Raw genomic sequence first — 24874 nt, forward strand, 5'->3', positions numbered from 1 at the left:
ATTACACATGTCTTAATTTGTCTGTTAACAAATCACTACACATCAGCCACCGACAAACCAAAACAATATCAGCACCAACCCCCCACCTTGCTTTAGAACGAGCCCACTTGGTGCTTCCTCTTTATCTTAGTCTTACTTTGTTTATTTGCATATCTGTCTGCCTGATTAGATCCATCCACTATGTAACCCAACCTCTGTACTGTCTAAAAACAGACCAGTGCCGGGAAGACCTGGATCCTGCTCTCCTCCCCTTGTTGACCGAACACGTTGGGCTCTCCGCATGCTGCCATCCGAATTGGGCCTGCCGTTGCCATGGCAACAACGGCAGCATAGTAACTGGCATAGCTCCATTCGGCAGCTAGGCCTCATTATGCTGCTGTTGGCTTTGATGTGGTTTGTGAGGCTCTACCTGCATTACTGCAGCCAGTGGCTCTACCTCCAGGCCATGGCAGTTCCTGTCAACAAGTGAGTGTGCTTCCTTTGATATCACCCTGCATGCATGTACACATGCACGTACACACACATAAATACATACAAGAAGGATGTGTGAGATACATACACTGATGAGCCAAAACATTATGACCATCCGCCTAATATGCTGTTCTCTGTCCTCCGTGTGCCACCAAAACAGTGCCGATCCACCAGGGCATGGACTTTACAAGACCCCTGAAGGTGTCCTGTGATATCTGGCACCAAAACATTAGCAGCAGATTTTTCATGTCCTGTAAGTTGCAAGGCGGAGCCACCCCAGATCTGACTTGTCAGTCCAGCACATCCCACAGATGCTCAATCGGATTGAGATCTAGAAAATCTAGAGGCGGGGCAGCACCTTGAACACTTCATCATATTCCCCAAACCATTCCCGCAAAATATGTGCAGTGTGGCAGGGGGCATTATCCTGCTGAAAGAGGCCACTTCTATCAGGAAATAGACTTGCCATGAAGGAGTGTACCTGGTCTGCAACAATGTTTAGGTCGGTGACACGTATCAAATTGACGTCCAAGTGAATGGCCAGACCCAGAGGTTCCCAGCAGAACATTGTACAGAGCATTCACACTCCCTCCACCGGCTCGTTGTCTTCCCCACAATGTATCCTGTTGCCATCACTTCCCCAAGTAAACAGCACACACGTACACTGCCAACCATTTGATATAAAGAAAATTGGACTCATCGGACCAGGTGACCTTTTTCCACTGCTCCAAGGTCCAGTTGCAATGCACGTGTGCCCACTGTAGGCACTTTCAATGGTGGACAGGGGTCATCCTGGGCAACCTGACTGGTCTGCGGCTGTGCAGCCCCATACGCAGCAGGGTGCGATGCATTGTGTTGTGACTCATTCCTTCCATAACCATCGTTAAAATGTTCAGTGACTTGTGCCACAGTAGACCTTCTGTCGGTTCGGACCAGTTGGGATAACCTTCGTTGCCCTCATGCATCGCTGAGTCTTGGATGCCTAAGACCCTGTCGCCAGTTTGTGGTTTGTCTCTCCTTGGACCACTGTCAGAAGGTACTCACCACTGCTGACCAGGAACACCCCAGAAGCCTTGCCATTTCAGAGATGCTCTGACCCTGTCGTCTGGCCATAACAATTTGGCCCTTGTCAAAGTCGCTCAGGTCTTTAATCCTGCTCATTTCGCCTGCATCCAACACGTTGACTATGACAACTGATTGTTCACTTACCATCTGATCTTGACATGTGCCCTTGTTTGGAGATGAACAACATAATTCAGTTTACCTGTGAGTGGTTGTTTTGGCCCATCAGTTTTTATGTGTGTGTGTGTATAGGGTTAGTGAGTGTCAGAGCCACTATCCAGGATGAAACAAGGAACATCCACGAGTACATCAGAAAGAGGCCCACCCAGGATGATTGAGTGCCTCAGGCAGCAGAGGACAGAGAGTGGCGAGGAAGAAGAAGAGGAGGTATCATGGAAGACCAAGCCCCTCCATGGGATATACCATCGACTGATAGAAGACATGGCTGATATCGGGAATTCCCACCAGTGGCTAGAAAATGCTGGACTGAAGGACAGCACAGAAGCTCTGATTATAGTAGCACAAGAACAGGCCCTCAACACCAGATCGATTGAGGCAGGGGTCTACCACACCAGACAAGACCCAAGATGCAGGCTTTGCAGTGCAGACGCCCCTGAGACAGTCCAGCACTTAGTAGCAGGGTGTAAAATGCTAGATGGGAAAGCGTACATTGAAAGGCATTACCAAGTGGCTGGGATAGTCTACAGGAACATCTGTACTGAATACAGACTGTAAGTCCCCAAGTCCAAATGGAAGACACTGCCAAAGTGGGTTGAGAATGGCAGAGCTAAGATCCTGTGGGACTTCAAGTTCCAGACTGACGAGCAGGTGCTGGCTGACCAACCAAACATTGTGGTGGTTGACAAAGAAAAGAAGACTGCAACAGTGATCAATGTAGCAATCCTGAGTGACGACAACAGCAGGAAGAAAGAGCATGAAAAGCTAGAGAAATACCAAGGGCTGAAGGAAGAACTAGATCGGATGTGGAAGGTGAAATTCACATTAGCCCCAGTGGTAATAGGAGCACTAGGGGCTGTGACCCCCAAACTGGGAGAGTGGCTCCAGCAGATTCCAGGAACAACATCTGAGGTCTCTGTCCAGAAGATTGCAGTTCTAGTAACAGCTAAGATACTGTGTAGAACCCTCAAACTCCTAGGCCTCTGATAGATGACCTGAGCTTGAGGAAGACACACACCACCCAAAGAAGGGTGAGAGGGAGATTATATGTATAGTATATGCATACAAGGAGTCCAGAGCCTCATAGACTCATAAGGAACAAACAGAATACACACATACAGATTGCATGCACTTCATCCACTTACACAAAATGCAGCTACACACAGGGACTGTGGTGTATATGTGCAAAATGCAGACGCATGCAAGTGCAAGCAGACATGCAAGCATTGCGTGTACATTCAACACACACTCGCACACATACACATAAACTCCCCTTGATGTGGGAGTGGGCAGAGGAGAATGGACATGGGCAGCTACTGTGTGTGTGTGTGTGTGCGCGCACGCGTGTGTGTTTGCATATGTAACCACTCACCCACCAAATGACACATGCACACACACACTTTTCCAATCGTTTGTTTGGCGCCCCCCCATTAACGTTTTAACAAGACTTGCCTCAATATTAATGAACGGTCTTGGAGATTTTATTTCACTATGCAGTCCTGAAGTCCCAAAAGTCCACACAATTTGAAAGGAATTTATTATCAGTATTTGGTACGCAGCATTGATAATAAACAACAATAAGATGCCACAGAACCTTTAAATAGTATTTCATTAGCATATGGTGCTCATTTATCCCTCACAATAAAACGACAGCCAACATGCATATAAGCAGGTTTTTATTGCAACAATGGGAGGGTGGGGGGGCATTATGCATTAAATAATGGAAAGCAATATGGGAGAGGAGAGGAATGAATAAAATGTGGACAAATAATAAAGGATGGAATTGAGGGGGTGGATGCGAGGTGGTGGTGGTGGGGCATGTAAAAACAGAGGGGGTCAACATTGGATGACAACTTCCACATGTCCAAATAGGCTTCTCTCCCTCCCAGCATTTCTCTCTCCATCTAATAGCCAGCAGTCGTGGTGCCTAGTAAGAGGCAGAGAGCAAGAGAGAGAGAAGAGAGAGAGAGATATGGAGAGCCAGAGGAACACAGAAAGAGAGAGAGAGAAACAGCCTTTGAGCAATGGTTAGAAAGGCCAGTGTGATGACAGACTTTCCTCCCTGTTCCCATCCCTCCCTCACTTTCAATCCTCTCTCTCTCTCTCTCTCTCTCTCTCTCTCTCTCTCTCTCTCTCTCTCTCTCTCTCTCTCTCTCTCTCTCTCTCTCTCTCTCTCTCTCTCTATCTATCTTCCCCCCAGCTTCTCTTTCCTCAACCTTTCCCCATAGTGCCCCTGGGACATCAGCAGGCAGCAAAGCGGGCCCTTCAATAGCGAGACACTCGCACTCATGCCCCCATGCGGTTCCCATCACTTCTGTTCTCCCTCTCTCACCCTCTCCCCCCTCCTCTCTCTCTGTCTGTCCTTTTCTCTTTCGCCCTCCCACATCAGGTCTGTTAAGATGGCACGAGCCACATTTGCAGGTGATAACATCAGCTCACAGGGTGAACCATTACAAAGTGACATATGCAGATCAGACACTGTGTTACTAGTTCTAAGAATTATGAAATATCATATTTTATATGGAATCTGGTTGTCAATGACAACATTGTCCTTTTATTTTTAAATGAAAACTAAAGTATCATTCAGCAAGACATTCAACAAAAAAGTAATATTTCCCGGTCTTATTTGGCATTAATAGCTGACAGTGATTTATGAGGAAAATAGCATCTTACAATGCAGAAACGTGGGCGATAACATCAAATTATAATGTCCCAATCTAATCAGTCAAAAGTGAGCTTAGAAGTAGCTAAGGGGATTTTGTATGTTATAAGAAAATGTGTGTGTGTGCGGGGGGGGGGGGGTCGTCTCAAGTCTGTGAAATGATTTGCCTTACACAGAAAGCCAGTGGACCACTACTGCCAGATTAATGGACAGAATCCCAAGAAGCTTGACTCTTGGAGCAAATCAGATGGGATTTAATGAGCAAAAACTGGACCTGTCTTCTCCTACCGCTCAGCTCTACCTCCCCCTGACTGATGGGAAGATTAGGAAACTCATGAGGCTTGCTGTCAATACAGATCCTAACTTACAGCTGTGGAAGTTCAAAAGCTTTGTCGTGTAACGGATCAGGGAATGCTACTGTAACCTATCAGTTTTGGTTACAATAAGACAGCTTTTTATTTGGTATTGTGTGGATGCTGTTGTTCACTTTATCTTTGAAGATATTAACAGAGACAGCCAACTTCAAATGTCATGTCATCCGCTTCGATGACAGCTATTGATACGGTTGATCTTCATCAAAATCCGACATCTCAGAATGGAACACAAACTATACAGCGAGCCATAAAATATAAATTTATAATTACCTCCACCAGTTGGCCTTGAACTGTAACACTGCATTTTTTCCTTTTTCCTCTTTAACCACACGCACGCACGCACGCACGCACACACACACACACACACACACACACACACACACACACACACACACACACACACACACACACACACACACACACACACACACACACACACACACACACACACACACACACACACACACACACACACACACACACTGCTCACCTCTCCTCTCTCTTTTTGTCCCACCAGATTCCAGTTTCATGCACACACGGTGGACCTCGTTTACCAGAATTCTTTGCTCCACACCCGAGAGGAGCTGGCGATGGTGGTGGTGGGACCCCTGACCTTGAACGGAGTAACGTTCCTGCTGGTTCTGATCAGATGGGGCTGTCAACAGATATTTGGCTCACTCCCTTCCTTCACGTCAAAGTTTATCATGGTTCAGGGAGTGTGGACAGTCCTCGACCCCCTGGCAGTCTTTGCAGTGGACGCCATCCTCGGGGTAAGTCACTTAAAAATAACTTGGACACTTGTGCACTTTAAATAGGAGTTCACTTTATCTTGGCAAAGTGACTTTAGATTACAAAAAAAGGGGGGAGAGGAGAGGATAAAAGAGAAAATGCACAAGGTTGGATGTGTGTCTTTTTTGGCACTGGGTTGGACTTTGTCAGTGGGCACCATTGATAACTTGGACCATTCACAAAGCTAAAGCATATGATGCGAGTACACAATTATTATAACTGTTAAGGCAGATTTGTTTATCTTTTTTTAATACACATTCAGGATTATGGCATTTTATAATATGTCAAATATTTTGTGACTGTAGTTTGTCACTTGTAAAGAATGAGAATAAAAACATATCCATGATATATTATAATATGGTAATATGATAATACAATTTCTAATGCAGGGGTTCTAATGGCACAATATGACGAGACTTTGGTTTACTTGAAACAATCTCCTAAATTTAAGCCATCATGTGAATTTCTTTTGACTTGTTTTTGTTCTAGCCAAGGGCTTTCACATATTGCAGATGTCCGGTGTAATAGACAGTTATAATATGCCTTTCTATCTGTCTGTTCTTGTCCTCAATCCCCCTTCAGCGTCTTTCCTATAGTGCAGACATCCCAGTTGGTGACGCAGCCAAGCTGTACTGGCACTTCTATCGGAGCGACCAATCGGGTGCAATGGGGGTGGTGATCACCCTCTTCCTCTACACTGTCCTTTTCCTCCTCTCCATCACCATCCTCTCTATTTACTTGCTCAGGTGAGACGCACAGGCTATAGATTCATATACAAAATCCCTGGACCAATGGTTCATTGTGGGCTATATCTGAAACATATTACTTGCTGAGTCCTATAACTTAATTCAAGTCATCTTTCAAGTAAACCATTTGTTTCACCAACATTGCATGATGTGATGACAAGTAATCTCACCACTGCTTATCTGGCATTTAGAACACTGCTCCTTCCTCCTTCTCTCTCTCTCTCTCTGTAGCGCTCTTTCTCTGTAAAGTTGTGAACAAGCTTTAAGATCACATGAATAGAACACTATTTTTTAAGCTATGGACTATGACTTTTTTTTCCCTCTTGACGTAATTGAAATAAAAGAGGTGCACAGATTTTTGAAGCCCATAATCCAAAGCAAGGCTAATTTCCCCCAATTTGAGTACAGCGTTGAAAGTTGTAATGCAAAAACAAGCAGCCCCATAGTCACTCATGGCAAATCAGCACATCTGGGAATGCCGATCACAGCTTTGAGCATATAGCACATCCATGGCCTGGTGACCAGGTTGGGTAAATTCCTTGAAAAAGAGTTGGCTCTGCTTCCTGAAAACAAATCCAGCCACTTTCTCATGTCACATTATGCTTTCGTTCCTGACTTTGAGCTCCGTCCCTGACCTTCATGGTGACTAAAAAGTGTCACAACACAGCCCACGTGCAGGAAGCAAGCTAGAGCAGCAAAAGCAGGGAATTATCATTGGGTATTTTTGGATTGAGGCAGCCTTTAGGGACATTCTGCCAATGAAAAGAGAGACCATGTCTGAAACACTCTGGCCCACACCAGGCCACCAGTGTCGGGCACCCGTTTAGAAATAACTCTTACCATATCCAGACTCCTCATCTATTATTTGCTTCTCCACCCTGTACACAGGGGGAAAAAAAGTAACGTTGATTTAATGCATTTTGATTTTATAGTCGCATGGAATTACTCATACAGTTATGCATGAACCCATCACCCGCATGCACACAGTCCTTATGCAAACATGCACATGCATAAGCACAGACACACTGGGCCATATGCACAAACACATGCACACCTGCAGTTATCATACACGTAAACACAAATATGAAAAATGCACTCAACGTAGTACTCTGCAATTAGGTGAAAAATCAAAAGCGTGTCAAATTCTACAGATAGATGTGTTTTGATATACCGTGAACACATAACCCCCTAACGTTACACGATTAGGCTGCATATTTTGCATGTTTGGTATCATTGCTGGTCTCATATGTATTGAAATGGGGTAGACGTGGTGGTAAGCGTACATGCTGTATCTCAATACTCTACATTTTGTGGAAGTCAAATCAGATTGAGGTCATCCATGCTGAGGCATTTGCATGCTGGGTCTATGTTAGGATTTAGCTCCTTGGAATGCTCTTTTTTTATTTCTGTACTCATCCCTGAACCCAGAAACATCGCAAAACCTCCATATAATTTAAAGTAGCAAAGAAAAAGACAGTTGTAATCCGCTGATCGGAGCTCAGACTTGACACCCTGACAATGGGTGACCCCTAATAACTGAGGAGAAGAAATTGTTACTGTATGTTGTTTAAGTTTGACTGCATAGCTTCACAGCATGTGGGAAAACAGGAGGGAGATTTTTGAAGACATTTTTACATAATGTGGAGACATACTTTAATTGAGTGAAGGTAAAGAGAAAAGTGGAGTGGATGGTAAATTATTGAATACTGTAACTCAGCAGCCCTCAAAGGTGTGTTCCCCCATCCTGAAATAGCACCGGATTCCATTAACAGCTTGAAATGTAAGAAAAGCCTTATTAAATTAATCAGTTTGAGACTGGCGGCCAAGGAGAGGGTGCCATCTAATTTCTGTAAGCAGGATGCTTATCGTGCCCTGACTAAATGGACAATATTAAAACAGCAGTCTGGAATAATGACTTCTGCCACTCAACCACCACACGGCTTTGTATTGAATGTAGGCCACGAGGCTGAAGCAAGGCTGATAATTTTATGGGTTACAGTTTCCTATTGGCTGCAAGGAAGGGACTCTGACACAGTATGTGACCTATTTCTAAATAAAATGCCCCAGGCAATATGTATAGATTGAATGCACTGTTATCCTTTTTTAATTACATTTTAGGCAGCCTTTATTCACTGACTGAAAAAGTATACATCAGTAATTTTTTTTCCTTTGTTTTGCTTTTTTCTCCGTTCTGAATTTCCTAAACAAACTTCACAAGTACCGGGAAAACGTGATGTGATATTGATAGTAGTTATGTCCAAAATATTACAAGGATTATGATTGGAAAGGAATTCCTCTATTTGGTACAGACTGAGTAAGCCATGGTCTCTGTTGTCTCGTAAATGTATTGCTGACTGTTATGTGCATGCGTGCTTGTGGGTGTGGCTATATGTGTGTGCATGTGCACTAACTTATGAATACAAATGCATTAGTGAACGTGAGAGGCAGTGCAACTGATGTTAAATAACACACTGACTTTTCCCTCTTCTTGTTGAATTCCTTCTCACTAAAGGTAAATTTTAGATTGGCACAATTCCCACTGTGGCTTGGGTGAAACTCCTTTTTTGGCATTGCTGTCCATAAAAGATGTTTGTTCAGAAGAAAAAAAAAAAAAATATATATATATATATATATATATATATATACCTGACCTCAACCCCATCGAACACCTTTGGGATGAACTAGAACAGAGATTGCAAACCAGGTCTTCTCGTCCAACATCAGTGCCGGACCTCACAAATGCTCTTCTGGATGAATGGAAAAAATTCCCACAGACACACTCCAAAATCCTGTGGAAAGCCTTCCCAGAAGAGTGGAAGCTGTTTTAGCTGCAAAGGGGGGATAACTCCATATTAATGCCTATGGGATTTAGAATGGGATGTCATAAAAGTTCCTTGTAGGTGTAATGGCCAGGTGTCCCAATACTTTTGTCTTATATATGTATATATACATACACACACACACACACACACACACACACACACACTGATGAGCCAAAACGGCCATTTACAGGTGAACCGAATAATGTTGATCATCTCCAACCAAGGGCACATGTCAAGGTCTGGGTGGATTAGATGGCAAGCAAACAATCAGTTCTTGTAGTCAGCGTTTTGGATGCAGGAGAGATGGGCAGGATTAAAGACCTGAGCGACTTTGACAAGGGCCAAATTGTTATGGCCAGACAACTGGGTCAGAGCATCTCTGAAACGGCAGGTCTTGTGGGGTGTTCCTGGTCAGCAGTGGTGAGTACCTACTGACAGTGGTCTGAGCAGGGACAAACCACAAACCAGTGACAGGGTGTTAGGCACCCAAAACTCATGGATGCGCGAGAGTGACAAAGGTGTCTGGTCTTAACTGACAGAAGGTGCCACAGAAAATTTTAATGACAGTTACGGGAGGAAGGTATCACAGGAAGCAGAATAATAAGAAGAAAAGAAAGCCACTTCATTTTGTCATTGTATTGTTACAACGAATTGTATTCTTACACCGAATTTGTCTTCTGCATTTAACCCATCCTATTGCATAGGAGCAGTGGGCAACTGCAGCACCCGGGAACCAACTCCAGTTCTTCTTTCCATTGCCTTGCTCAGGGACACAGGCAGGAAGGAGTATTAATCCTAACATGCATGTCTTTTGATGGTGGGAGGAAACCAGAGCACCTGGAGGAAACCCACGCAGACACGGGGAGAACATGCAAACTCTACACAGAAAGGGCCTAGGACGGCCTGGAGTTTGAACCCAGAACCTTCTTGCTGTGAGGAAACTGTTAACCACTGGACAACTGTGCTGCCCAACACACAGTGCATTGCACCCTGCTGCGTAGCCACAGACCGGTCAGAGTGCGCATGATGACCCCTGTCCACCGTCCAAAGCACCTACAATGGGCACGCAAGCGTCGAAACTTGACGTTGGAGCAGTGGAAGAAGGTCGCCTGGTCCTATGAGTCCTGTTTTCTTTTAGAACATATGGATGGCAATGTACATGTGTGCGGTTTACCTGGGGAAGTGATGGCACTAGGATGCACCATGAGGGAAACAACAAGCCGGTGGAGGGGGTATGAAAACTCTGGGTAATGTTCTGCTGGGAAATCCTGGGTCCAGCCATTCATGTGGATGTCAATTTGACACATGCCACCTACTGAAACATCGTTGCAGACCAGGTACACCCCTTCATGGCAATGGTATTCCCTGATAGGAGTGGCCTCTTTCAGCAAGATAATGCGCCCTGCCACACCGCGCATATTGTTCGGGAACGGTTTAAGGAACATGATGAAGTGTTCAAAGTGTTGCCTTTGCCTCAAATTCTCTAGATCTCAATCCGATCTGTGGGATGTGCTGGACCAACAAGTCCGATCCACAGTGGCTCCATCTTGCAACTTACGGGACTTGAAGGATCTGCTGTTAATGTTTTGTTACCAGATACCACAGGACACCTTCAGGGGTCTTGTGGGGTCCATGCCTCGGGGGGTCAGCGCTGTTTTGGCGGCACAAGGAGGACTATCAACATATTAGGCAGGTGGTCATCATGTTTTGGCTTATTTATCAATGCATACACACACACACACACACACACACACACACACACATATATATATATATATATATATATATATATATATATATGTTTACACGTCATGGAGATAGGGTTATGCCAGGTGTGTTGCGACTGTGATGACATCAGAACGTGTGGAAGTTGCAGTACGCAGTAGAGAGAGAAGGCTGCGCTGGCTGGCAAGCCATCACAGATGTTTAAGGATTTGCAACACGTGTGTCGAGTGTGCAGTATTGCGCCGTGGGTGCAATAGGCTACCAAACGGGGGGATGGATGGCAGGGGAAAGAAACATGCCGTCCAGTCCCACAGGTCTGCTTTGGTGGGTGTGCTGTAGGTTAAGGTTTAGAGACCACTACTGTTGTCTATAGCCTAGTACACCGTTGTCTCTATCTGTATCTGTAACTGTGTGTATAGTACACTACAGAACAGGCGCCCCGACTGACCAGACGAGACGCTAGTGCAGCGACCAGGACGCATACCCACATCCGGCTTCCCACCCGCAGACACGGCCAATTGTGTCTGTAGGGATGCCCGACCAAGCCGGAGGTAATACAGGGATTCGAACCGGCAATCCCTGTGTTGGTAGGCAATGGAATAGACTGCTACGCTACCTGGATGCCCCTATACTACAGGAATATACTTTTGTCATATATCATCCTACCTCCATGAATAGTCAGTTAAAAATACTTTCCATACTTTGCTCATGCGGTGATTCATAACATGAAGGTGATTCCCGTTCATGAGAGCCTTATGCATCCCGGTCATATTCCAGATTCACCAAAGATCAACTTACATCCAGGGTAACACCATTCCGGAAATAAGCTTGATTTGAAGCACAGAGGAGCAAAAACAACAAAATTCTCCAAGAGAGACTGCATAAATGAATAAAAAGAATAAGTGCAGTGCATGATGAAGATAAAACAATGCTTTTTCTTGTGTCTGAGGTCAAGACTGTGCAAAGATGTTGCATGTTTGGTGCTTTCCCATGAGTGTTTGAGAGTGATGTGGAGTTCAAAGCTCCAGAGTCTCCTTGTGTACATCCCTATCTCCTTGATGTTGGTTTTATTTGAGAATTGATTACCCTGACGAGCCGTAGTCTCTACGGAAGGGCACAAGGGTTGCCAGTTTTGATGGTCAGCCAAAGCTTTTGTTTGCACACGTGGTGCATCTTTGTGGAGGAGGGTGTGTGTGTGTGTGTGTGTGTGTGTGTGTGTGTGTGTGTATTACATCTATATATGTGTGTGAGTGTGTGTGTGCACATGTTTGTGTGTGCGAACGTATCTTTGCATGTGAAACTATTAGTATGTGTGTGCATTTATCTTGATGTTTGTGTGATAAAAAGGGGAAAAAAGGAAAAAAAAAACGCCTGTGTGATGTGCAGTCATCTAGAGAAATGAATCAATATGCATTGAGCCATATGCTATATGTATCCATGACTCAAACCAGCCTCACCAGACGCATCCGCAACGAGTGCATTCTCCGTGGATGCCATTTTTGAAGCTTAGCATTAGCGACGAAAGAGTAACTCGGGATCTGATCATGCTGTAACACCCACACATCAACAGATTCACATAGATATAGTAAGAATATAATCGCACACACAAGTGCACAAAACCACACATCACAAGAGTCAGCTTGTATTAACAAAGCTGTGCCCACTCACAGGCCAATTTGTTTGAATTCCTTATGCTCGTTCCCTGCTTTCGAATTGATTGACTGAGACTTTGGTATTGGAGCACAAGATAGAGACAAATATGCTTCACACAATCAAAATGGGCCTTTTTATGTATTCTGCCAAAGCATCTCAATCATTTTAATCTGAACTCAAATTGTGGAAAATATTCTGTGAGGGTCAACTTGAGTGTTCATCCATCCATCCATTTTCCAAGCCACTTATCTTAATTAGGGTTGCGGGATGCTGGAGCCTGTCCCAGCAGTCATTGGGCGGCAGGCGGGGAAACACTCTGGACAGGTCGCCAGTCCATTGTAGGGCTGACACATTCACACCTAGGGACAATTTAGGATGGCCGATTCACCTGACCTACATGTCTTTGGACTGTGTGAGGAAAACGGAGCACCCGGAGGAAACCCACGCAGACATGGAGAGAACATGCAAACTCCTCGCAGAGAATGACCTGGGATGACCCCCAAGATTGGACAACTCCAGGGTTCGAACCCAGGACCTTCTTGCTGTGAGGCAACAGTGCTAACCACTGGGCTGCCGTGCCCATCGTGACTGTTCAAACTCTTCAAAATTCAAGAGTCTCCAAAGGTCAGGCAACTTGTTTCATGGAAGCCAGACAGGGTGACGGTACAAAACAGGATATGATGTTATTTGGCATAGAGGTGGCCACAGAAGTACAGCTAATAGATGTATACAGTTATGAACTTTGACACAAGACAGAGATTTATGCTTTCCCTAGGTTTGACAAATGACCCTGTGTGACCTTTAAGGGTCTCAAACAGTGATTCATTATGGCATTCTCCACCACACACATACACACACACACACTCAGTAACACACACGCCTTTTCTTACTACCTGTCTCCCAGATTCCACAATGATGGACGCATGTTGGACATCTTTCAGCGTCTCACAGCCAAAGAGGGGACCTATTTCTTGCCTCAAGACCTGGAACTGTCCAATCAGGAGCTGAGCTACATTGTCAAGAAAGCAGAGCAATGGAGAGGTTTCAACGGTGAGAGGCGCAAGGTAAGCCTACCGCAACGCCGCGCTCTCCCCTTGTCTCTCTGCTCCTCTCTCCTCAAATGCTAAGTGATTAATTGGAGTAATGGCTGAGAATGACCCAAAAGGCTGTTGATACTAATCCATTAGATTGCTTTATCTAAAGGGGGAGAAATTATACTTGGTTTTCAGTAATCCCGAGAGATTTCCGCCAAGGTTTCACCGATGAATTGAACACTTGGGGGGGTTTGGGGGTGGTGGAATGAGTCGGATGCTCAAAGGGAAATTTAATGGTAGCTACGATGGAATCTCACTGTCCGTCATTACCGCATTAAATTTGGTGAACTTAACAAGGATATTACGTCCGAGAGAGAATGTATAGAATAGGCCCATTTTATACCATTACATTTTCTTTAGTTACATTTCAGAAAGCTGAGAATTCATCTCAGAGGTCTTTAGCTTCATTCTAATTAGTACAAGATAATTACCAAAACAGAAACTCAGCTAGCGGGCTGCCTGATTAGTCTGTGGAAACCAATTTCCAAAGATATTTCATTAAAGACAGACTACTCAATCAACACACACACACACACACACACACAGACACACTCACTCGCGTGCACATGGGCACACTAAGCTGGGCAACCGGCGTCCTGTTAATGTGAATCGAGCATGAACAACTTAGAGTCATGGGGAGTGGAATTCCAGTTTGCATAAATGAATGTCCCCATGAAATTACAATCGTTGGGGAGAAGCTGTCGCATTTCTGACAGCCCACTGTGGGTCGATAGTGATGACATGGGAAATGGCACTGTATTAGCATGGAGCCTACACTCTATGTAAAATCTGTGCATCATGATTGAAAATGTGACTTGTTGAGATAAGGAAAACGGAACGCAGCGATCAAACCGCTGCCCCCCTTTAATATATTCTGGGACATTTGTTAGTGGCACACATCTCTCGGTGTTCTCCATGTTCATTAACTCCTTTGCTCCTTGCTTGCACAAGTTCATACAGCTTTAGAGAGGGGGGGGAAAAATGTAACCTAGAAAAACTACACCAGAAACACATTTTCTCTATTTCTGGTGAAAGATCCACGTGGACTGTCAAGCAACTATGCACAGTTTTGCCTTAAGGGAGAATAAAAACAGTTATGTCAAATAGCAAAAAAAAAAAAAAAAAAAGTTTTCTGAAGATCAAAAGTCATCAAAAATATTTGCATGATTGCTGACATTTGATGATGATGATCTAGATAATGTAAATGCTCCCAGTTGTTAGGAAACCACAAATCCACAAATTAGTCTACACTCTCCTGAAACATTCAGTACTTTTCCTTTCTGCATTGTGAATGCACCAAACCAAATACTCATTGGCAGGACTGCTCCTATGTCATACACTTTTAGAATTGACTAGAAATAGATATACCTTCCTAAAAATATATGTTCATCGGTCACTATAGACAAATATCTATTTATTTCATAGCCTAAAACGCCACCCATCCATCCGTTATCCAAGCTGCTTATCCCAATTGGGGCCGCGGGATGCTGGAGCCTATCCCAGCAGTCACTGGGCGGCAGGCGGGGAGACACCCTGGACAGGCTGCCAGACCATCGTAGGGCCGACACACACACGTTCACACCTAGGGACAATTTAGTATGGCCAATTCACCTGACCTACATGTCTTTGGACTGTGGATGGAAACCGGAGCACCTGGAGGAAACCCACACAGACACGGGGAGAGCATTCAAACTCCACACAGAGGATGACCCAGGACGACCCCAAGGTTGGACAACCCCAGGGTTCGAGCCCAGGACCTTCTTGCTGTGAGGCGACCATGCTAACTCATGCGCCACTGTGCCGCCCATGGTATTGTACTTAATTATGAAAAAGGATGTGAGCTTCCTGAGGACTAGCCTAAAAGTCGATGTTTCACATGATTTGAATCTGGCTTTTAGAACTAAAGGGTTGAATTACTGATTGAAGATCATTTGTGGTCTGGCATTAGTTACCCTGCCTTACTCTTGCAATGATCCACAAATTAAATTTCCAACATGTAATTGCTGACCTGCCTTCTGAAATCTTTTTGGCAAGCCTTTGTTTGAAAGGTCTACCATCAGAAAAATCTGACAGATTTTCGGTAGTATGCTAAAACAGGACTACCTATTTAGGGCGGACATTGTATTGAAAGAAACCCCCTGCCTCTGCAAACCTGAAAGACGTACACCAAGGACAGGACTCAGTTTCCCTTCTGATTATGATCAGTAAACAACTGAAACACAACACATGACTTCAGTCGTCCTCGAAAGGACACACTACACTGACCATGTAAGTGAAATCAGACACTGCTTCAGTTTAGCTCAATGCATGCAAAGTGTTTGGTTTCTGTTCTTCGTATAGATCTAAAAGTGGTTAAAGACCAGCGCTGTATGCCATAATGAACTCCAACCTTGGTTGAGGGAGGTGACAGAGGAGCTGCTAATCGGCTGGTGATGGGCCTCTTTATTGGGAGGAAATTGAACCCCCCTTATGTTTGGAGACTTTGCAAGAAATTGCACCCCAAAGTTTGTGATTAAAGAAAATGCTCCATTTAGCCACTGATGGCCTCTTGCTGTGGTGGCACAGCTAAATCATCCTTCCATTACTGTATGTCTCCTTCCAAAGCAACACTTAGAGCATACTTCATATTGTCCCTAATTTGGCGTTATTAAACTGATAAAATGCTAACACATTAAACACATTCTCCAGTGTGATGAAAATTGAGGGTTATTGCATTTTATGATTTTTACATTATTCAGGCAAGCCATTTATCACCGAAATAAGATGGGCCTTGCCATTATTTCATAATTATTGTAACAATTTCTCCCTGCGAAAAAGGGTCACTTTCCTAACTCAGCAAAGACATATCCCTATTACACTAATTTGGCTACATGCAAATTTTTGTCATTTTTCCTTCATTAACTATTTATAATAGACAGGAAAAAATATATATATTCATGAAGGCAAGCAAGGGAGCAGCTCGACAGAGCTGAAACTAATATTTTGCAACTCTAATGATTTTTTGCATCCTTAATTAGATAGAATAAGGTTGATATGATTAGGTCAGGATGTAGTGTTTTTCATTAAAAATACATTTCAGAAACTGTATTCCAAATGTGCCCTTGCAATTAAATAATGAATCTGGTGCATTTCTTATTACGAACCCAATTAATATCAGAGGCGAGGGCGTAATTTTAATAACAGTGGGCCACAAGGCCTTCATTAGCTGAGAAAGTAGAAGAGGAGATGAGGAGAGGGAAAACAAGACATTCACAGGTACAATAGCTTTATAGTGCAACTTTTAGGAAGTTTGTGAAAAGGACAGTCTCATAAAGGCTGTCCTTTTCAGCAAGCCCAAGTGTCTATTACAGTTTTTTTCTCAGTTGTTTAAATACATTTCCTGACACTATAGCTTAATTTCCCGAAACGCTACACACAAAGCACAGCAATAGTTAACCTTTTGCCAAAACTACACAAACCTCTTGCAAAATGCATTCATGCATTTAGAACCATGTTCTCTCTTCTCAAAACTGACTTTTTCCATCAAAATGATTCACTGAGAGGCGTTCGGGTAGCATAGCAGTCTATTCCGTTGCCTACCAACATGGGGATCACCGGTTCGATTGCCCCTGTTACCTCCAGCTTGGTCGGCCGCCCCTACAGACACAATTGGCCGTGTCTGCGGGTGGGAAGCCGGACATGGGTATGTGTCCTGGTCACATAGGTATGTGTCCAAGCACCTCGTCTGGTCGGTTGGGGCGCCTGTTTGGGGGTAAGGGGGAACTGGGAGGAATAGCATGATCCTCCCACGTGCTACATCCCCCTGGTGAAACTCCTCACTATCAGGTGAAAAGAAGCAGCTAGCAACTCCATGTATCAGAGAAGGCATGTGGTAATCTGCAGCCCTCTCCGGATCGGCAGAGGGGGTGGAGCAGTGACCGGGACGGCTCGGAAGAGTGGGGTAATTGGCCAAGTAAAATTGGGAAGAAAAAGGGGGAAAATCCACAAAAAAAAAGATTCACACAGGCCTCATATGAACAGGTCTTATTGAGCATTGATTTCACACTGGTGGAATAAATTCAAAAACTCAACCATCAAAATACTGTAAAAGTTTTGGCCTCATGAGGTCATGTTACATATTCAAGAGTATAAAATTGTGTAAAAAGTGTTAATTTTTCTCCTTTTTTCAATTTATAGTTTTCTTTTCAGGGGGTCCCACAATAGACTGCAATTTTACAGTAAATATAAAGACTGTTGCCATGATACAATATAGTAAATATATCATCAAATAAACAGTGTGTTTGCTAGGTAAACCTAATTCTAATGCAGTACAGTACAGTAAAGTGTGTGAACTGTTATCACTTTGATAAAAAAATAAACAAATCAGTCCGTGTCCTGCCTCTAATCCGATCATGCCAGATGACTTCATCTACATTGCAAGCAATATTTTCCCTGGCCAATCAGCATGGAAAAAAGTGCCTTGAATCACGGATCCAGGTCTGGCAGTTATCTTCACCAGTGTCACGACGTGCCTCTTCCATTGCTTGGAGTAGGGCCATACATTCATGGGGTGTGTGGCCATACACTTTCCAATGACATGTTGAAAACATGGCTTGAGAAGGGGTGAATATAGTGACAGATAAAGGACTGAAAATCACAGGTGGATATTGAACCAGTTGTGGACCAGAGCAGTGTGGTGGAAACTTACATTGTCCCAAATAAGAAAATAGTTAGAATGGTCTGGGCCTTCTCCTTCTGCGGGGATGAGGATATTTTGGAGGGTGTCTAAAAAAACAAGCAAGTGGGATGTATTGTAGGAACCAAGATTTGCATGATGGTGGATGACATCACGGTGACTTATGGCTGCGCACATAGTCAAGTTTCCACCACACAGGCTGGGGACATCAACAGTGGCACGGTGGCCAATGATGTTCCTTCCCCGCCGTCTGGTCTTGGTGAGATTGAATTCCGCCTCGTTAATGAAGATATACTCATGTGGCGTAGCATTTTAATCAGGAATGAGAACTCTCTGGTTTATGGATGTGGTGAGAGAGGACATGCAGGTGGCTGGTGTGACAGAGGAAGATGCAGAGGACAGAAAGAGATGGAAATGGATGATCCGCTGTGGTGACCCCTAACAGGAGCAGCCAAAAGTAGTAGTGGTAGTAGTAGTAGTAGTAGTAGTAGTAGTAGTAGTAGTAGTAGTAGATAAGAACTCTCTGAAAAGGAAAACATGATCATATCAGACAATAGGCCTTTAATAGTAACACTGAAGTGCATAGTGGACAGCAATAAGTCTATACAGAGTACTGAAAGAATATGGTCAATTACAGTAACCAACTGTACTCACTTGAACATATTGATAGCGTAGCTCTTTTGCTCCGTCAGAGTTCCTCTCAAGTGGCACATGATAGACTTGGCTTCATTCGTACATGATTTCAGCATAGGACACAATCAGTGGTGAAAAGGCTGACCTGATGTATGTTTGTGAACATGTGTGTGTTGTCTTGGATAACTCTCCTTTTAATTTACTGCATTTGGATCATACTATTAGCTAACACCATGACTACTGTAGCTGTCTCTTGCTCATGTCTGAATATTTGAGCTTTGCCACCACTTGCCAATCGTCTTTCAATAGACTACTGTCAAGTTATTTAGGGAAATTTGGTTCAGCTTATGCCAAAACTTGAAAAAGGCCTTAGCCAACCACAGGGAATGTATGGCACAACTCAACGAGCAAACTTCTTTAGTCTTGTTTTATTGAATTATTTCAACTGTCAAGCTTTTTGATTGCGTTGTTAGGTTGAAAACCTGTACATACAAAGAGAGTGGGGGGGGGGGGGACAATGCTGCCATTACTGCTAATTCCATTCCACAAGTACAGAAAATAAAGCTAATTTTATCCTTTTACTTAATCATTCTTTTAAGGGTATGAACCAAATGAATCTCACTTATATTCTACATATTTACCAAATTAAATCAATATCAACCATACACATGTACTTAATTGCACAGAACATGGCTAACCTCAAGCTAACTGAATTACACATGAGATATGAGATAAACTACACAGCAAGGCAATCTGAGTGATTAGCTAACCGTTTTAACATTAGCCTAATACCAGAATGCTAACTAACAATGCATTTTAACAGCAATGCTAACCAGCAGTGAATTCTAACGACAACAAAGGATTAATTAGCCCACCAGTAGCATCACTGTAGCCGGCCAGCAAGATTAAGCTCTCCCCACTTCAATTTTGGTTGAATTGTGACTAGTTGGCTCTCAATTAGCATGCATTTGCAGCTCATGCCACACTCTTCGTCTCTGCCATCGTGAGCTAATTTTATTTTCCTTCTTCTTCTTTGTGAATGCTTTTTTTCCCTTCTTCATGGCCTATGCACGACAACCGCCAAACTCAACTTCCTTCCATGTCAAAATAAAAGCCACCATTCATTTAGGATCTGGCAGCACCCACTTGAGCTCCTGGTTACTGAACCCGAGGAGGTCACATCACTATTTCCCTGAAACTGCCAAGTACTCTTTGTGGCTCCTTGACTGGAAGCAGGACAACCAGATGCCTGACGTCTCTGTGGAGAATTGTGGCAGGAATTTTGTTGGTGGGCTTCTTCCCACTTCTGGCACTCCTACTCATGGTTTGCTCATAAGCCGGTTTCATGACCGGGAAATGTCCGACCATTGACGTCTCTCACAATGCCCTTCTTTTCAGTATATACACTGATCAACCTGGCCAACTTCAACTGACCTCTCAAGGAATTCTGATCAGTTGGGCCACACAACATCCCCTACAACAAGATTCCTCTCTCATGTGTCACTTGCTTCTGGCAAACAGGTTCAGACTGACATCACTTCCTCCAGAACTTGTTTACCTCTGATTGGATGACTCTCAACCTCTTGTAGGGGTAATCCTCGAATTGGAAGTCTCCTGGGTCCCCTGTCAAGCAAACCCATCCCATGAGGAGATAATTTGGGGTAATGTACTCCACACACTCTTCCTGGCTTTGTGCCCTTGCATCTACAGGCCTCTTGTTGGCCAGATTGGCTTCCATATGTAAAAAGTTCTGAAATTCTCCCCATGTAAAGACACCATCACCACCCAAGTTCTGCAGGGCTCTCTTCACTGTCCGAACAGCAGCCTCTACTGCTCCGTTTCTGTGAGGTGAGTCTGCAAGATGGATTTTCCAGGACCACCTAGTGCCATGCTTGGTAGCCTCCTCCTCCACTCCTGACCTTTCTAGGTGCTTCAGGAACCTGTAGAGGTCATCAAGGGCAGACTTCACCCCTACAAAGTTACTGCCTGGGTCAGACCATTACCGTTCTTGGATGTCCTCTCAATGATGTAAACCTTTGGTAAGTAAGCAGAAATCCTTCTGCTGACAGGTCGCCAACAATATCAGCGTGCATGGCCCTGCATGTCATGCAGCTGAATACAGTTCCCCAGACTTTTAGCCTTACTCGCTTCCTCACCTCATCTTTTACTTCATAGGGCCCAAACAGGTCCATGGTGGTGAACTCAAATGGAGCAGCTGGTCCTGCCCACTCTGGTGGGAGGTCACTCATTATCTGTTGACATTGCTTTGCTCTTGCTTTCCTACATGTCACACAGCCATCTACTCCCTTTTTGGCTACTCTTCAACCTTTAACTACCCAGGCTTTTCTTCTCATCCTCAAGAGTGTTCCCGCCACTCCCTGATGATTCACAATGTGAGCCTTTCTGACTAGAAGTGTAGATATCCACGCCTCATGTGGGAGAATGGGCATTGCAGTTTTTTCTTTGCTGAAGGACTGGATCCTGCCTCCACAGATGAGAAGTCCATAATCTTTGTCTTTAAACACTACTAACCTATTGAGTGTCATGTCAGAGAATGTTACGCCTTCCCGAGCTGCTAAACAGAGGTCTCTAAAGGCATACTCATGGTCTTTGACATTAAGCACAAGCACTCTGGGTTTTTTATTTGAGGGTAGTGTCCCCCACTTTGCCTGCTTTGTGGCCTGGCTCTTCAGGTCCAACCACTTGTTCGCGGCTCGCCACATCCAAGCAACAACTCCAATCAGCCTAGACAAACTGCTGAACTTCTTCACATCCAGAAGGTTTTTGACAACTGAGCCAGCAAGTGTTATTCTCGGCAAAGACCCATCCAACCTCATTCCTACATCAGTTTGTGTCTGAATAGAGAATGGGTTGCATCAGGTTAGCAATATTTCTTATCTCAGTTTCTTCAACCTTGGGGTTCTCCAAAGGGATGGCCCCTAGGCCTCTTTACCTGAGCTCTTGCTACCACCACTGAAAATGCCTTCTTCTGCAGCTTGTTGATGCTATCCCTAGCCATAACCTCTCCAGCAGACTTTATTGGCCATTTTTCCAACGGCAATCGCACGAACTTCGATCCACTCTGCTAAGCAGACTCCTCTTGAAGGTCTTTTGGGGTAGCCCCCCTTGTGATGATGTCAGCAACATTAATATTGCCTGGGATCCACCACCAGTCTTCAGCTGGCCCAGCCTTTTGAATCTCTCCGACTCTGTTGGCAAAGAATGTCTGGTACCCATAGCTATCTCATGAAGAGCTCCCAATACTGTTTGGCTGTCGACCAGGTGGAACCAGCGCTAATCTTCATCCCATCCAGCCATGCCTCTTTAAATACGTTTTGAGCCTGGCTGCAAAGACTGCACCGCAGACCTCAGCCTTGATTGCATCTCCTTTCTGAGCCAGTGGTGTCAGCTTGGCCTTAGATTCCACTAATCTGATATCTACACCTTGGTCTGTTTCCCACCTAAGGTACATTACAGCTCCATAGGACTTGTCACTCCCATCTGAGAAGGTAATAGCCCAAGGTTTTCCCTTCCAGCCTGGTGGTGTAAGGTGCCACATTTCATAAAAGTAAGACACAAATTTTATTACTGTATACTATGCATCTCCGTAGTGTACTGTAATCACTAAGCACTGTATTGATATGATACCATAAAGCTGCACTACTGTTATTACTGTAGACTGTATAGATGACTATTGAAGTGGATACTACTTACCTATTCTCATCTCTAAATGCCCAGATAACAGAGACCATGGTGAAGTGGCTCAAATTGGGCTGCACTTGCCACCCAGCTTCGGTCGTGGTCAATCCATGGTTGTTTACATTATCAACCAAAGTTCCATGTATTTCATTTTAAATATTAAATAAATAATTAAATAAATAAAACATATTAAATTAAATATTAAATAAATAGCTTGTGTCCCTCTTCCTCGTCCACCTCGTACACGTACAGCACCTCCTCCTCTTATCTCTCTGTGCTGTGTGTTGCTCCATTGTTTTCCAACACAGTAGAGGTCACTTGAGGTCTCTTTTATGCTCTTACAGATAATTGAAAAGTTTAGTCGATTGAGTTTGAGCAAGTGTGGCGTGTGTGAGACCAATTGGTAATTAGAGTTTGGCATTTGAAAGCCAGTATTTTCCATGTGAACAAACAAGGCTTGATTATAAAAATTGTGCTTAATGATGAGATTTTGTGTGGAGTTGCGCAAAAATGCGATTTAGAATTGCTATTTGAGTGAAAACAAAGGAATTGTGCTTAGTTTTACAAAAATGGTCTTTGTTGTTGGCACATGAGCTTCAAGTTTTCACCATTGTGTGTGAAGTTCCAGTTTTATTGTGTAAACAGTTAGAAAAACTGTACAAGTAACATCTTGTTTACTTATGTGTTGATAACATATATTCTCATGAACAGTGACAACAATCTAGACACATTTTCTTGTGTTAAAATTACCAATTCTTTTAAGAGTACATACATTGTAACACAAGTATGAGACTAAACTAAGAACTGTCACCAAAGTTACCAAGACTTATAGTGTACCTGTATCAGATCAAGGGACAAATAGTTAGGTTTTTCTTGCCTAATTCAGGCAACAAATGGTAAAAAGTTTAGACTAAGACAATATCTAATTTTATACTGTGTTATGGTTTGGTTCGGGGTTTGATTTTAGAGGTTATATTGAATCATCAAAGACTTATTTGAAAATGCTGTACATTTTTACCTGTATGCACATATATCTGCCCCCTGAACATTTCTACCCACTATTGAAGTTGTGTTGGACCTCGGCCCTGCACTTAAGGCTGCACGATGCAGATGGAGCATTTCCTCCTCCCCCTCCTCCTTCTTCTTCTTCTTCTTCTTTTTTTTGGGGGGGGCGGGTTCACCACAGCGGATCATCCGTTTCCATCTCTTCCTGTTCTCTGCATCTTCCTCTGTCACGCGCCGGCCACCTACCTGCATGCCCTTCCTCACCACATCCATAAACCTCCTCTTTGGCCTTCCTCTTTTGATGGAGCATTTAATAGAATGGAGCATATGATAGATGGAGCATTTAATAGAATCAATTTAGAAATCTGCTAATTGGTTATTAGGCATGCTGAACTGCTCTTGGCCATCTAACTTACTTTGGTGCACAAGGTAATTGGCTGAAATTGTAAAAGCTTTGTGATTAGACATAGCATCCCTGGTGAAGTCATGTTTATATAAACTTTGCTACACTCAGAAGGAAAGTTGACATCGGACCAAAAGAAAGCGTAAGTGTGCACAGTCAATTACAAAGAAAATAATGATATCCAAACTTGAGTGGCTATCAGTGAAATAGTGCCTCATCCATACAACCTCTGTAAGCCTAAAATATTATATTAAAACTGTTGGAGCAAAGGAACATTTTACAATTTTCTTAGCAACAGCAAAATTTTGGTTACGTTCGTGACTTTGCCACTGTTCATGATAAGTGGTAGAACAGAGCAGAAAAACTGCCAAAGTCAGTGAAAAGAAAATAAGAGATGATTATAATCAGTTAGGTTCAGTTTTCTGGATTTGCTACAAAATAGCTTAGAACCAAGCACTCGCACGGTATTCATGTCACTGTATTGCCCTCCAGCCACGGAACAATAAAAAAAAAGAATCCACATTCAATAACCAACCTGCAAATGGCCTGTTATTATCAAACTTGTAAATTTCACAAGGCAGCCATAAAACACAATCTAAGTTTTACTTTCTCACCAATTAACTTTATATTACAGATTCCTCCTTGCCATATCAACACTAGTGTTGCTCCAAGCTTTAAGTTTTATCCTAGGTTAAGTTGTCAGCAAAGGAGCTTGTGCGACTTGTTGAATGAGGTGGTTGATTGAACCCAGGTCCTCTCTACCTATGGCTCTTTAATTTGATTTCAGGCAGGAAGGAAGAAGAATGAGTTTCCGTCAAAGACCATTAGTCTAAGGTCTTGCAGATGACAGTTGAGAGAGGCCATACACCACACTGACTCATTCA

At 43.7% G+C, this 24874-nt stretch overlaps 1 protein-coding gene across 1 annotated transcript in view; it reads left to right on the plus strand.

Moving 5' to 3' along the window:
• ofcc1 (orofacial cleft 1 candidate 1) overlaps window positions 1-24874 on the plus strand; it is a 97103-nt gene that overhangs the window by 47892 nt on the left and 24337 nt on the right. The window contains exons 14-17 of the mRNA XM_056299202.1: window positions 219-465; window positions 5264-5516; window positions 6118-6281; window positions 13386-13545. Of these exons, the coding sequence (XP_056155177.1) occupies window positions 219-465; window positions 5264-5516; window positions 6118-6281; window positions 13386-13545 (824 nt within the window). The remainder of the gene's footprint in view (window positions 1-218; window positions 466-5263; window positions 5517-6117; window positions 6282-13385; window positions 13546-24874) is intronic.

Source organism: Lampris incognitus, chromosome 19 (genome assembly GCF_029633865.1).
Source record: "Lampris incognitus isolate fLamInc1 chromosome 19, fLamInc1.hap2, whole genome shotgun sequence".
Lineage (NCBI taxonomy): Eukaryota > Metazoa > Chordata > Actinopteri > Lampriformes > Lampridae > Lampris > Lampris incognitus.